Here is a 12,510-nt window from a genome sequence, read left to right as displayed (position 1 = left end):
AGGACTCTGGGTTTACACTCAATGGACATTAGAAGGATGAGGTCGGATCTCATTGAAACATACAGAATACTGAATGATGTTGACAAAACAGATGATTTTGGCAAGATGTTTCCATTGGTAGGAGAGACTCGGACCCAAGGGCATAGCCTTAGAGTAAAGGGAAGACCCTTTTAGAATAGAGATCAGGAGAAACGTCTTCAGCCAGAGAGTGGGGAGTCTATGGAATTCACTCCACAGAATGCTGTGATGGCCAGGTCATGGAGTATATTTAAGACTGAGATAGAAAGGTTCCTGAGTATCAAGGGGATCAAAGGTTACAGAGAGAAAGAGGGAGAATGGAGTCAAGAAACATATCTACCATGATTGAATGGCAGAGCAGATTTGATGGGCTGAATGGCCTACTTTCTGGTCCTGTGTCTTATGTCTATGATCTTATTAGATTACTTACAGTGTGAAAACAGGCCCTTCGGCCCAACAAGTCCACACTGACCCTCTGAAGAGCAACCCTCCCAGACCCATTCCCCTACATTTATCCCTTCACCTAACACAATGGGCAATTTAGCATGGCCAATTCACCTAACTTGCACATTTTTGGACTGTGGGAGGAAACCAGAGCACCCAGAGAAAACCCACACAGACACAGGGAGAATGTGCAAACTCCACACAGTCAGTTGCCTGAGGCGGGAATTGAACCTGGGTCTCTGGCGCTGTGAGGCAGCAGTGCTAACCACTGTGCCACCTGTAAAGATTATATTGATCTATTATAGATCTATCGAACTGACCCGAAGTTTTGCTAGCTATATCTCACAGGTGTGGAGATCAATGCTGGGGCATCGTTGTTGATCCAGTAACTCCTGGGTAGTTATCAGCCATGTCAGAGTCTGCTGGAGAGCTGGTTGGAAATGTCCAAGACTCAGCAACGTCTTTTCTAACTCATGCTGCAATCAAAGGACAAAAGTCTGAAGTTGGATTCCTCATTCCATTTCAGTCACCGCTACCCGCCCCCCCCGCCCACCCTCTCACCAATCGCTCTGGATTCTCCTCTATCTCCTCTCGAATATCATAGTGTTCTGGTCAGGGATGTCTCAGAGTGGCTGCAAGACATTCTGGAGCAGGAGGTTGAACAGTCTGGTGGTGGTACACACAGAGGTATCAACCACCAAACACAGGGATGAGGACTCGACAGCTGAATCGAGGAAGTTAGGAGACAAATTAAAATACAGGACCTCAAACCTCAGGATTACTCCCAGTGCCACATGCCAACACGAGCGTGGAGTCATACAGCACGGAAACAGACCCTTCGGTCCAACGCATCCATGCTGACCAGGTGGGGGGAGGGGAGATGAAGAAATCCACATTGTTCCCGTATGGTTGGAGGGTCCCAAGGCGGAAGATGAGACATTCTTCCTCCAGGCGTCGGATGGTTAGGGTTTGGTGGCAGAGGAGGCCCAGGACCTGCATGTCCTTGGGGGAGTTGGTTGAGGGTGGAGGGGGGAGTTGACGTGTTCGGCCATGGGGAGGTGAGGTTGTTTGGTCAATATGTCCACAGGACAGTGGGGCAATTTAACATGGCTAATCCACATAACCTGTCCAGCTCTGGATTGTGGGAAGAAACCCACGCAGACACAGGCAGAGTGTGCAAACTCCACAGACAGTTACCCAAAGCTGGAATCAAATTCAGGTTCCTGGTGCTGTGAGGCAACAGTGCTAACCACTGAGCCACCGTGCCATGTAGAGAACATGGTAGGTGCCTGGAATTGGCTGCCTGTGTTGAGGCACTAAACTTTTTGAAAACGTTCCTGGTTCTGAACTTTAAAATGTTGTAAGTTGCCATGTGCAGCAAGATGAAATTAGAAAGGACATCTCGGGGTCTTTGGGTTGGCTTGGACAAGTTGGGCCGAATGGATCCCTTCCGTGCTATACCATTCTGTGGTTCTAATATCTTCCATTCTCTAATGGACCATCCCCCATTCCTTCTGAAACATCTTCCATTTCTCCAGGAACACCCCCTATTCCACCAGGAACATCCACTGTTCCCTCTCTAATGTGAATCCCCCTTACCTGTTTACTGACTAATTCTCTCTCCAGCTTCTCCCAGCGTTCTCGATAGTCCTGCAAGAGCCCCTCAATCAGCTCTCGCTCAGGAACTGGCAATCGGCGAGTGAAAGACTGAGAGTGATGAGTAAGGGTCTCCACCTCTAACTTCTGCAGATAGAGATCACTCATCAACTCCTGCAGAGAAGTAGTCCAAGAGAGGATAGGGGGAGTAGGGAGGGAGAAGGGAAGGGAGAAAAAAGGAGATGGGGGGATGGCAGAGGTGCAGCTGGGAGAAGGGAGAGAGAGGGAGGGGAAAGTGGGGAAGGAGAGAGGGAGAAATGGAGGGAGAGAAAATGAGATAATGGAAGGGGAGACAGACAGAGATAGAGACAGGGGGAGATGAAGGAGGAGAGAAAGAAAGGGAGATATTGGGAGGTTAAGAGAGAGGAGTAGATAGTGTGAGGAGTTAATGGAAGGGGGAGAGAGTGGAGACATTAAGGAGAGAGAAAGGAGGGAGAGAGAGGATTGGGAGAGATGGGGAGAGACAAGTGTGGGAGAGATTGGAAGGGGGGTGAGGGGTAGAGAGTGGGGGTGGCATAGAGGAGAGAGAATGGGGAAAGAGGAGGTGGGGAGTAAAGAGGGGGAGAGAGTGGGAGGAAGGCAGGAGTGGAGAAAGTGTGGGGGAGGGGGAGAGAGAGGAGAGCAACAAATTAGTGACTTAGGTTCAGAGGTAGGGTGTAAATATCAACATTTGTTAATGTTACAAACCTGGGTGGATCAGGAAGCTGTGTGGAAGGACACATGCGGCTGTAAGATACAAACAGCTTCAGTGAGTTAGCCACAGGCTGGCAGACCCAGGATAATGTGCAGAAGACTGAGGCTGTTGTACAAGTGGAAATGATTAAAAAAAAAACATGAATCTTGCAAATGTGGGTGTCCAGAGAGAAATGAGAAAATGGGAGGTCAACATGGCATAACAATAATGTCACTGGGCTAGAAACCCAGGCTAATGTCTGAAATCTGGGGCTTGAATTGAAACATGGGGGCTGGTGGAATTGAAAAGCACTTAATAAATCTGGAATCTACAACTGATCTCAGTGATTGTGACCATGAAACTGTCATCAAATGTTGGGAAAATACCATCTGGTCCATGAAAGACCTTCAGGGAAAGAAATCTGCCATCCTCACCTGGTCTGGCCTACATGTGACTCTAGACCTATAGCAATGTGGTTGGCTCTCAGTTGCCCCTCTGAAATGGCCAGGAAAGGCATTCAGTTGTATCAATCGTGACATGGACGGTTTGGACCGAAGGGTCTGTTTCCATGCTGCACATCTCTATGACTCTATAACTCTATGACATGAAACCAGACGGATCACCTGGCATCGACCTTGGCACCGGAAGACAATGGCAAAACCAGCCATAACAAGTAGATGTGATCTATATGGACTTCAGTAAGGCGTTCGACAAGGTTCCCCATGGGAAACTGATTAGCAACGCCAGATCTCATGGAATACAGGGAGAACTAGCCATTTGGATACAGAACTGGCTCAAAGGTAGAAGACAGAGAGTGATGGTGGAGGGTTGTTTTTCAGACTGGAGGCCTGTGACCAGTGGAGTGCCACAAGGATCGGTGCTGGGCCCTCTACTTTTTGTCATTTACAATAATGATTTGGATGTGAGCGTAAGAGGTACAGTTAGTAAGTTTACAAATGACTCCAAAATTGGAGGTGTAGTGGACAGCGAAGAGGGTTACCTCAGATTACAACAAGATCTGGACCAGATGGGCCAATGGGCTGAGAAGTGGCAGATGGAGTTTAATTTAGATAAATGCAATGTGCTGCATTTTGGGAAAGTAAGCTTGAGCAGGATTTATACACTTAATGGTAAGGTCCTAGGGAGTGTTGCTCAACAAAGAGACCTTGGAGTGCAGGTTCATATCTCCTTGAAAGTGGAGTCGCAGGTAGATAGGATAGTGAAGGCGATGTTTGGGTATGCTTTCCTTTATTGGTCAGAGTATTGAGTACAGGAGTTGGGATGTCATGTTACGGCTGTACCGGACAGTGGTTAGGCCACTGTTGGAATATTGCGTGTAATTCTGGTCTCCTTCCTATCGGAAAGATGTTGTGAAACTTGAAAGGATTCAGAAAAGATTTACAAGGATGTTGCCAGGGTTGGGGGTTTGAGCTATAGGGAGAGGCTGAACAGGCTGGGGCTGTTTTCCCTGGAGTGTCAGAGGCTGAGGGGTGACCTTATCGAAGTTTACAAAATCATGAGGGGCATGGATAGGGTAAATAGGCAAAGTCTTTTCCCTGGGGTCGGGGAGTCCAGAACTAGAGGGCATGGGTTTAGGGTGAGAGGGGAAAGATATAAAAGAGATCTAAGGGGCACCTTTTTCACGCAGAGGGTGGTACGTGTATGGAATGAGCTGCCAGAGGAAGTGGTGGAGGCTGGTACAATTGCAACATTTAAGAGGCATTTGGATGGGTATATGAATAGGAAGGGTTTGGAGGGATATGGGCCGGGTGCTGGCAGGTAGGACTAGATTGGGTTGGGATATCTGGTCGGCATGGACGGGTTGGACCGAAGGGTCTGTTTCCATGCTGTCCATCTCTATGACTCTATAATCCTGCAAAGGTCCCCTCATTAACATCCGGGGGCTGGTGCCAACACTGGGAGAGCTGTCTCACAGCCTAGCCAAGCAACAGCCTGACACAGTCATACTCACGGCATCATAACCTCACAGCAATGTCCCAGGCCCCACCATCCCCATCCCTGGATATGTCCTGTCCCACCGGCAGGACAGACCCAGCAGACAGGGCTCCACAGTGGGATACAGTCGGGAGGGAATTACCCTGGGAGTCCTCAACATTGACTCCGGACCCCAGGAAGTCTCACTGTTTCAGGTTAAACAAGGGCAAGGAAACCTCCTGCTGATCACCACATACCGCCCTCCCTCGGCTGATGAATCGGTATCCTCCATGTTGAACAACACTTTGAGGGAGGATGGCAAGATCACAGAATATACTTCGGGTGGGGGATTTCAATGTCCAAAACCAAGAGTGTCTCGGCAGCAGTATTCCTGATTGAATTGGTCAGGTCCTAAAGGACAGAGCTGCTGCACTGGGTCTGCAGCAGGTGGGGAGGGAACCAACAAGAGGGAAAAACATACTTGACCTCATCCTTACCAATCTGCCGGCTGCAGATGTATCTGTCCATGACAGTATCGGTAAGAATGACCACCACACAGTCCGTGTGGAGACAAAGTCCCACCTTCACATTGAGAATCCCCTCCAGTGTGTTGTGTGGCACCATCACTGTGCTAAATGGGTCAGACTTCAAACTGATCGAGGAGCTCAAGGGTGGGCATCCATGAGGCACTGTGGGCCATCAACGGCAGAACTGAACTCCAGCACAATCTGTAACCTCATGGCCCGGCATATCCCCCACTCACCCATTATCATCAAGCCAGGGGATCAACCCTGGTTCAATGGGGAGTGCAGGGGACATGCCAGGGGTAGCACTATAACATTCCAGCAATAGTATTGAAAGCTTATACTCCAGAACTTGCCTCACCCCCAGCCAACATGTTCCATGTAGAGTTACAACACTGGCATCTACCTGACAATGCGGAAAATTAACCAGGAATGTCCTGTACATGAAAAGCAAGACAAATCCAACCTGACCAATTCCTGCCCCATCAGTCTCCCCTCGATCCTCAGTAGCGTGATGGACGGTGTCAGTAACAGAGCTACCAAGCAGCACCTGCTCAGCAATAACCTGCTCAGTGGGTAACCCCAGGGTCACTCAGCTCCTGACCTCATTCCAGCCTTGGGTCAAACATGGACAAAAGAGCTGAATTCCAGAGGGGAGGGGAGAGGGACAGCCTTTGATATCAAGGCTGCATTTGACTGAGTGTGGCACAAGTACAGTCACTCACATCCTGTAAGCATGGGTCTCATTGATGAGCAGCAAGTACAATGGACACAGAGCTGGACTTGTTGAGAATTGTCTACATTTGATTCTGATTGGTCAAGGCCATAAAAAGGTCTTTTTCAACAATACTTACGTTCTATGTGACCGAGCAGCGATTAGCATGTGTGCTTTACCAGACACCATTGAAGTGGCAATGTCCCTCACACAGCTGCTGCTATGAAAGAGATAGTTTACATTTAGTTGTCACTCTCGGTGCTGGGTGATTCATTAAACTTTCAGAAAGCAGCCTGAAGCTGGGGATGATCTGAAATCCCTCACTTCCACAAGGACACAGCAGTAAAGGTTTTTGGGTTCTTCATCCAGACCTTTGTCCTGCACCAGTGGCAACCCAGTTGGCATCCAGACTAGTTCAGGAAAACCAATTTCACTAAAGCCAATCTGACACATTTCAATGTCAGACCAAGATGGGAAAAGCTGCCTCAGTGCCCCTGGGTCATTATTCCCTTCCTCTGAGTAACACAGGCACTTTCCCAATTTTGCCTCACCTTCACTTGGCTCAGCCTCTCATTCACCTCTTCCAGTTCCATCCCATTCATGTCACAGTCACAAATTACTGCCTGTGCTGAAATCAGCCAATCCCACAGCCTCTGCAGGAAAAGAACAAAACTGGGTCAAACTAACAAACCATGAAAAACAATCTGGGACCAATCAGGGCAGCACGACGACTCAGTGGTTAACACTGCTGCCTCAGAGAGCCAGGGACCCGGGTTCAATTCCAGCTTTGGGCGATTGTCTGTTTGGAGTTTGCACATTCTCCCCGTGTCTGTGTGGGTTTCCTCCAGGTGCTCCGGTTTCCTCCCACATTCCAAAGATGTGCAGGTCAGGTGAATTGGCCGTGGGAAATTGCCCGTAGTGTTCAGGGATGTAGGTTAGGTGCATTAGTCAGGGGTAAGTGTAGAGTAATGGGGCTTGGGTTTGGGTGGGATACTTTTCAGAGTGTCAATGGGGCGAAGGGCCAGTTTTCACACTGTAGGGATTCTATGATTCTATTCTGTGAGGGCACACATATATACAGGCATCTGAAATCCAGCAGGAGGCCGCTCAGCCCCTCAAGGCTGCTCCACCATTCAATAAGATCATGCCTGACCTGACAGTCACCTCAAATCCATGTGATCCTCAGGTGGATCAGGTATTAAATTGGGAAAAGACTAACGGCCACAATTAGGCAGAAACTGGGGAATGTCGACTGAAGACAAATTCACCTCTGACATGTCGGAATCTTAGATGACAAGAGAAACTGGGAACTTAGTCAAAAAGAGAAAGGAGGGACATGTAAGGTGTTAGAGTCGGGAGACAGACAGAGCCCTCAAAGTGTACAAAGAGAACAGGAAAGAACTCAAACAAGGAATTGGGAGGGCGAAAAGGGGCCAGGAAATGTATTTGGCAAATAGGATTAAGGGAAATTCCAAGAGGTTTTATACATACATAAGGAGCAAAAGGTAAATAGGGAAAAGATCAGTCCAGTCAAGAACCGAGGAGGAATTTACGCATGGAGTCAGATGGTGAGGTTCTTAATGAATACTTTGCACCTTGGTATTCACCATTGAGGACCTGGTGGATGGTGAGTCTCAGGAGGGGTATGTTGTTACTCTGGGGCATGTCAGTATAGAGAAGGAGGAGGTGGTGTGTGTTTTGAAAAGCATTAAAGTGGACAAATCCTCAGGACCTGATGGCAGCTATCCCTGAATGCTGAGGTAGGCAGGTGAGGAAATTGCTGGGGCCTTGTGTGAAATCTTTGTAACCTCTTTAGTTACAGGAGAGATCCTTAACAAAAGCTTTACTGAAGTCCATATAGAAGCATAGAGTCATAGAGATATACAGCACGGAAACAGACCCTTCAGTCCAATCCGCCCATGCCGACCAGATATCCCAACCCAATCTAGACGCACCTACTAGCACTCACCCCATATCCCTCAAAACTCTTCCTATTCATATACCCATCCAGATGCCTTTTAAATGTTGTATTTGTACCAGCCTCCACCAGTTCCTCTGGCAGCTCATTCCATACACATACCAGCCTCTATATGAAAAAGTTGCCCCATAGGTTTCTTTTATATCTTGCCCCTGTCACCCTAAACCTATGCCCTCTAGTTCTGGACTCCCCAACCCCAGGGAAAAGACTGTGTCTATTTATCCTGTCCATGCCCCTCATGATTTTATAAACCTCTATAAGGTCACCCCTCAGCCTCTGACGCTCCAGGGAAAACAGCCCCAGCCTGTTCAGCTTCTCCTTATAGCTCAAATCCTCTAACCCTGGCAGCATCCTTGAAAATCTTTTCTGAACCCTTCCAAGTTTCACAAAATCTTTCCGATAGGAAGGAGACCAGAATTGCATGCAATATACACCACATCAACTGCTTTACCCTCATCCACCTGTTTTGTCACCTTCTCAAAGAGCTCAATAAGGTTTGTGAGACACGACCTACCCTTCATGAAATCATGTTGACTATCCCTAATGAACTTATTCCTTTCTAGATGATTATAAATCCTATCTCTTATAACTCTTTCCAACACTTTACCCACAACCGAAGTAAGGCTCACTGGTCTATAATTCCCAGGGTTGTTTCTACTCCCCTTCTTGAACAGGGGAACCACATTTGCTATCCTCCAGTCTTCTGGCACTATTCCTGTAGACAATGACCACATAAAGATCAAAGCCAAAGGCTCTGCAATCTCCTCCCTGGCTTCCCAGAGAATCTGAGGATAAATCCCATCTGGCCCAGGGGACTTACCTGTTTTTTACACTTTCCAGAATTGCTAACACCTCTTCCTTGTGAACCTCAATCCCATCTGGTCTAGTAGCCTGTATCTCAGTATTCTCTTCGACAACATTGTCATTTTCTAGTGTCTATACTGACAAAAGGTATTCATTTAGCACCTCTCCTATCTCTTCGGAATCCACAACAACTTTCCACTATTGTCCTTAACTAGCCCTAATCTTATCCGGGTCAATCTTTTATTCTTGACATACCTGTAGAACAGGTGTCATGTGTTGAGGGTTTACCTTGATCCTATCTGCCAACAACTTCTCATGTCTCCTTCTGGCTCTTCTGAGCTCTCTCTTTAGGTCTTTCCTGGCTACCTTGTAACTCTCAAGCGCTCTAACCGAGCCTTCACATCTTATCCTAACATAAGCCACCTTCTTCCACTTGACAACAGATTTAACTTCTTTAGTAAAGCACGGCTCCCGCGCTCAACCACTTCCTCCCTGCCTGACTGGTACATACTTATCAAGGACCCACAGTAGCTGGTCCTTGAATAAGCTCCACATTTCAGTTGTGCCCATCCCCTGCAGTTTCCTTCCCCATCCTTTGCATCCTAAATCTTGCCTAATCACATTGTAATTGCCTTTCGCCCAGCTACAACTCTTGCCCTGTGATATATACCTATCACTTTCCATCACTAAAGTAAACATAACTGAATTGTGGTTACTATCACCAAAGTGCTCACCTACCTACAAACCTAACACCTGGCTGGGTTCATTACCCAGTACCAAATCCAAAGTGGCCTCGCCCCTTGTTGGCCTGTCTACATACTGTGTCAGGAAACCCTCCTGCTCACGTTGGTCAAAACCTGACCCATCTAAAGTACTTGAACTATAATATTTCCAGTCAATATTTGGAAAGTTAAAAGCCCCCATAACAACTCCCCTGTCACTCTCACTCCTTTCTGGAATCATCTTTGCAATCCTTTCCTCTACGTCTCTGGAACTTTTCAGACTTTTTCGTGATAGGCAGCATTGCTATGTACAGGGAAGGTCGTGTCTCACAAACATGATTTGAGTTTTTTGAGGGTGTGAGATAAATGATTGATGAGGGAAGGGCAGTGGATGTTGTCCTCATGGAAGGCTCATACAAAAGGTGAAGTCACATGGGATCCATGATGAACTGGTAAGATGGATACAGCACTGGCTTAGTCATAGACAACAGAGAGTAGTGGTGGAAGGGTGTGTTTCTGACTGGAGATCTCTGACCAGTGGTTTCACAGGGATTAATATATAAATGATTTGGAAGAGAAGGTTTTATGTTGAGAGTGGTAGGACTCTGGAAAGTGCTGCCAGAGATGGTGGTGGAGGCAGGTATGATCAAGGCATTTTGGAGGCATCTTGACAGATACATGAATAGGCAGGAACGAGAGGGATACGGACCGTGTGGAGGCAAAAGGTTTTGAGTTTGGGAAGGTGTCATGTGTTGGTGCAGTCTTGGTAGGCCGAAGGGCCTGTCCTTGTGCTGTATTGTTCTTTTTTTCCCTTTATTCTTCTTTATATAAAACACTGGTTAGGCTACAGCTGGAGTACTGTGTATAATTCTGGTCCCCACACTACCAGAAGGATGTGAGAGCACACAAGGGGATACATAGGAGATTCACCAGGATGTTCCCTGGGCCGGAGGCTCTGAGCCATAAAGGAATGATTGGAGAGGCCGAGGATGTTTCATTGGAACAGTGAAGGTTGAGAGAGGATCTGATGGAGATGTACAAGATTGTGAGGGGTATTAATACCATGGATATGATATCACTTCTCTCATCGGTAGAGAAGGCAATAATCAGGGGGCAAAGGTTCCAGGTAAGAGGTATAAGGTTAAGGAGAGAGTTCAAGAGGGATTTTTCACTCTAAGGATGGACTGAGTCTAGAAATCACCCTGAAAGGGTGGTGAAGTCAGAAATCGGGGATGTAATTTTAAGGTGATTAGAGGAAGGTTTAGGAGAGATGTCAGAGGTAGGTTCTTTACACAGAGAGTGGTGGGTGTGTGGAATGTACTGCCAGCAGTGGGAGTACAGTCAGAGACATGAGGGACATTTAAGCGACTCTTGGATAGGTAGACGGATGACAGTAAAATTAAGAGAATGTCGGCTAGTCTGATCTGAGAATAGGATAAAATGTCAGCACCACATTGAGGGCCGAAAGGCCTGTACTGCACTGTACTGTTTTATGTATGTTCTAAGTGTTCCCTTAGGTAAAAACAATGACTGCAGATGCTGGAAACCAGATTCTGGATCAGTGGTGCTGGAAGAGCACAGCAGTTTAGGCAGCATCTGAGGAGCAGTAAAATCGACGTTTCGGGCAAAAGCCCTTCATCAGGAATAAAGGCAGTGAGCCTGAAGCGTGGAGAGATAAGCTAGAGGAGGGTGGGGGTGGGGAGAGAGTAGCATAGAGTACAATAGGTGAGTGGGGGAGGGGATGAAGGTGATAGGTCAGGGAGGAGAGGGTGGAGTGGATAGGTGGAAAAGGAGATAGGTAGGTAGGACAAGTCCGGACAAGTCATGGGGACAGTACTGAGCTGGAAGTTTGGAACCAGGGTGAGGTGGGGGAAGGGGAAATGAGGAAACTGTTGAAGTCCACATTGATGCCCTGGGGTTGAAGTGTTCTGAGGTGGAAGATGAGGCATTCTTCCTCCAGGGGTCTGGTGGTGAGGGAGCGGCGGTGAAGGAGTCCCAGGACCTCCATGTCCTCGGCAGAGTGGGAGGGGGAGTTGAAATGTTGGGCCACGGGGCGGTGTGGTTGATTGGTGTGGGTGTCTCGGAGATGTTCCCTAAAGCGCTCTGCTAGGAGGCGTCCGGTCTCCCCAATGAAGAGGAGACTACTGGTCTCCTTAAATAAGGAAGGATGTAAATGTGTGTGGGGCAGTTCAGAGAAGGTTTATCAGATTAATCCCTGGAATCAGGCTGGTCTTGTATCTGTTGAAGGTTAGGAAATTAAGAGGCAACTTAATTAGGAAACTCTGAGGAGTCTTGACCAGGTGGATGAGGATGGGATGCTTCCTCCTGTGGGAGAATCTAAAACTAAGCGTCACTGTTTAAATCTCAGAGTTCACCTGGTTAAAACAGATGAGGTAAAAACATTTTTTTCAGAAGGTCATGAGTCTTTGGAACTCTGCAAAAAAAGTTGCGGAAACAGAGTCCTTGAATATTTTGAAGGCCGAGGTGGAGAGATTCTTGTTAAACAAGGGGGTGAAAGGTTATCAGGAGTAGGCGGCAATGTGGATTTGAGTAACCAATCAGAGAAGCCTTGATTTTATTGAAAGATGGAGTAGACATGAGAGGAAAGGATAGCAAAGATGATTCTCAATAGGAGTGAGAGAGACAGAGTAATTGTCATGGGGGCTTCAACTTTCCAAATATTGACTGGGATCACTACAGTACAAGTACTATAGATGGGCCAGTTTTTGTCCAGCGTGTGCAGGACGGCTTCCTGACGCAGTATGTAGACAGGGCCGAAAATGTGTTGCTGGAAAAGCGCAGCAGGTCAGGCAGCATCCAGGGAACAGGAGAATCGACGTTTCAGGCATATGCCCTTCTTCAGGAATGTATGTAGACAGGCCAAGTAGGGGCAAAGCCACTTTAAATTTGGCACTGGGTAATGAGCCCGGCCAGGTGTTAGACTTGGAAGTAGGTGAGCACTTTGGTGATAGCGATCACAATTCTGTTATGTTTACTTTAGTGATAGAAAGGGACAGGTGTATACCACTGGGCAAGAGTTA

The 12,510-nt window shown here is 47.5% G+C and overlaps 1 protein-coding gene across 1 annotated transcript in view; it reads right to left on the bottom strand.

Annotated features, from left to right (window-relative positions):
• Positions 1-797: 797 nt before the first annotated feature.
• The window catches only part of LOC148146821 (microtubule-actin cross-linking factor 1, isoforms 6/7-like), a 99,574-nt gene continuing 87,861 nt past the window's right edge, over positions 798-12,510 (bottom strand). Inside the window, exons 11-13 of the mRNA XM_087996941.1 lie at positions 6,517-6,618; positions 2,062-2,232; positions 798-938 (exon numbers count right to left, since the gene is read on the bottom strand). Of these exons, the coding sequence (XP_087853067.1) occupies positions 798-938; positions 2,062-2,232; positions 6,517-6,618 (414 nt within the window). The remainder of the gene's footprint in view (positions 939-2,061; positions 2,233-6,516; positions 6,619-12,510) is intronic.

Source organism: Chiloscyllium plagiosum, unplaced genomic scaffold (genome assembly GCF_037043375.1).
Source record: "Chiloscyllium plagiosum isolate Xiang-an unplaced genomic scaffold, Cpla_swu_hap1 HiC_scaffold_19, whole genome shotgun sequence".
In the NCBI taxonomy this organism is placed as follows: domain Eukaryota; kingdom Metazoa; phylum Chordata; class Chondrichthyes; order Orectolobiformes; family Hemiscylliidae; genus Chiloscyllium; species Chiloscyllium plagiosum.
This window is presented reverse-complemented; position numbering and strand designations above follow the sequence as displayed.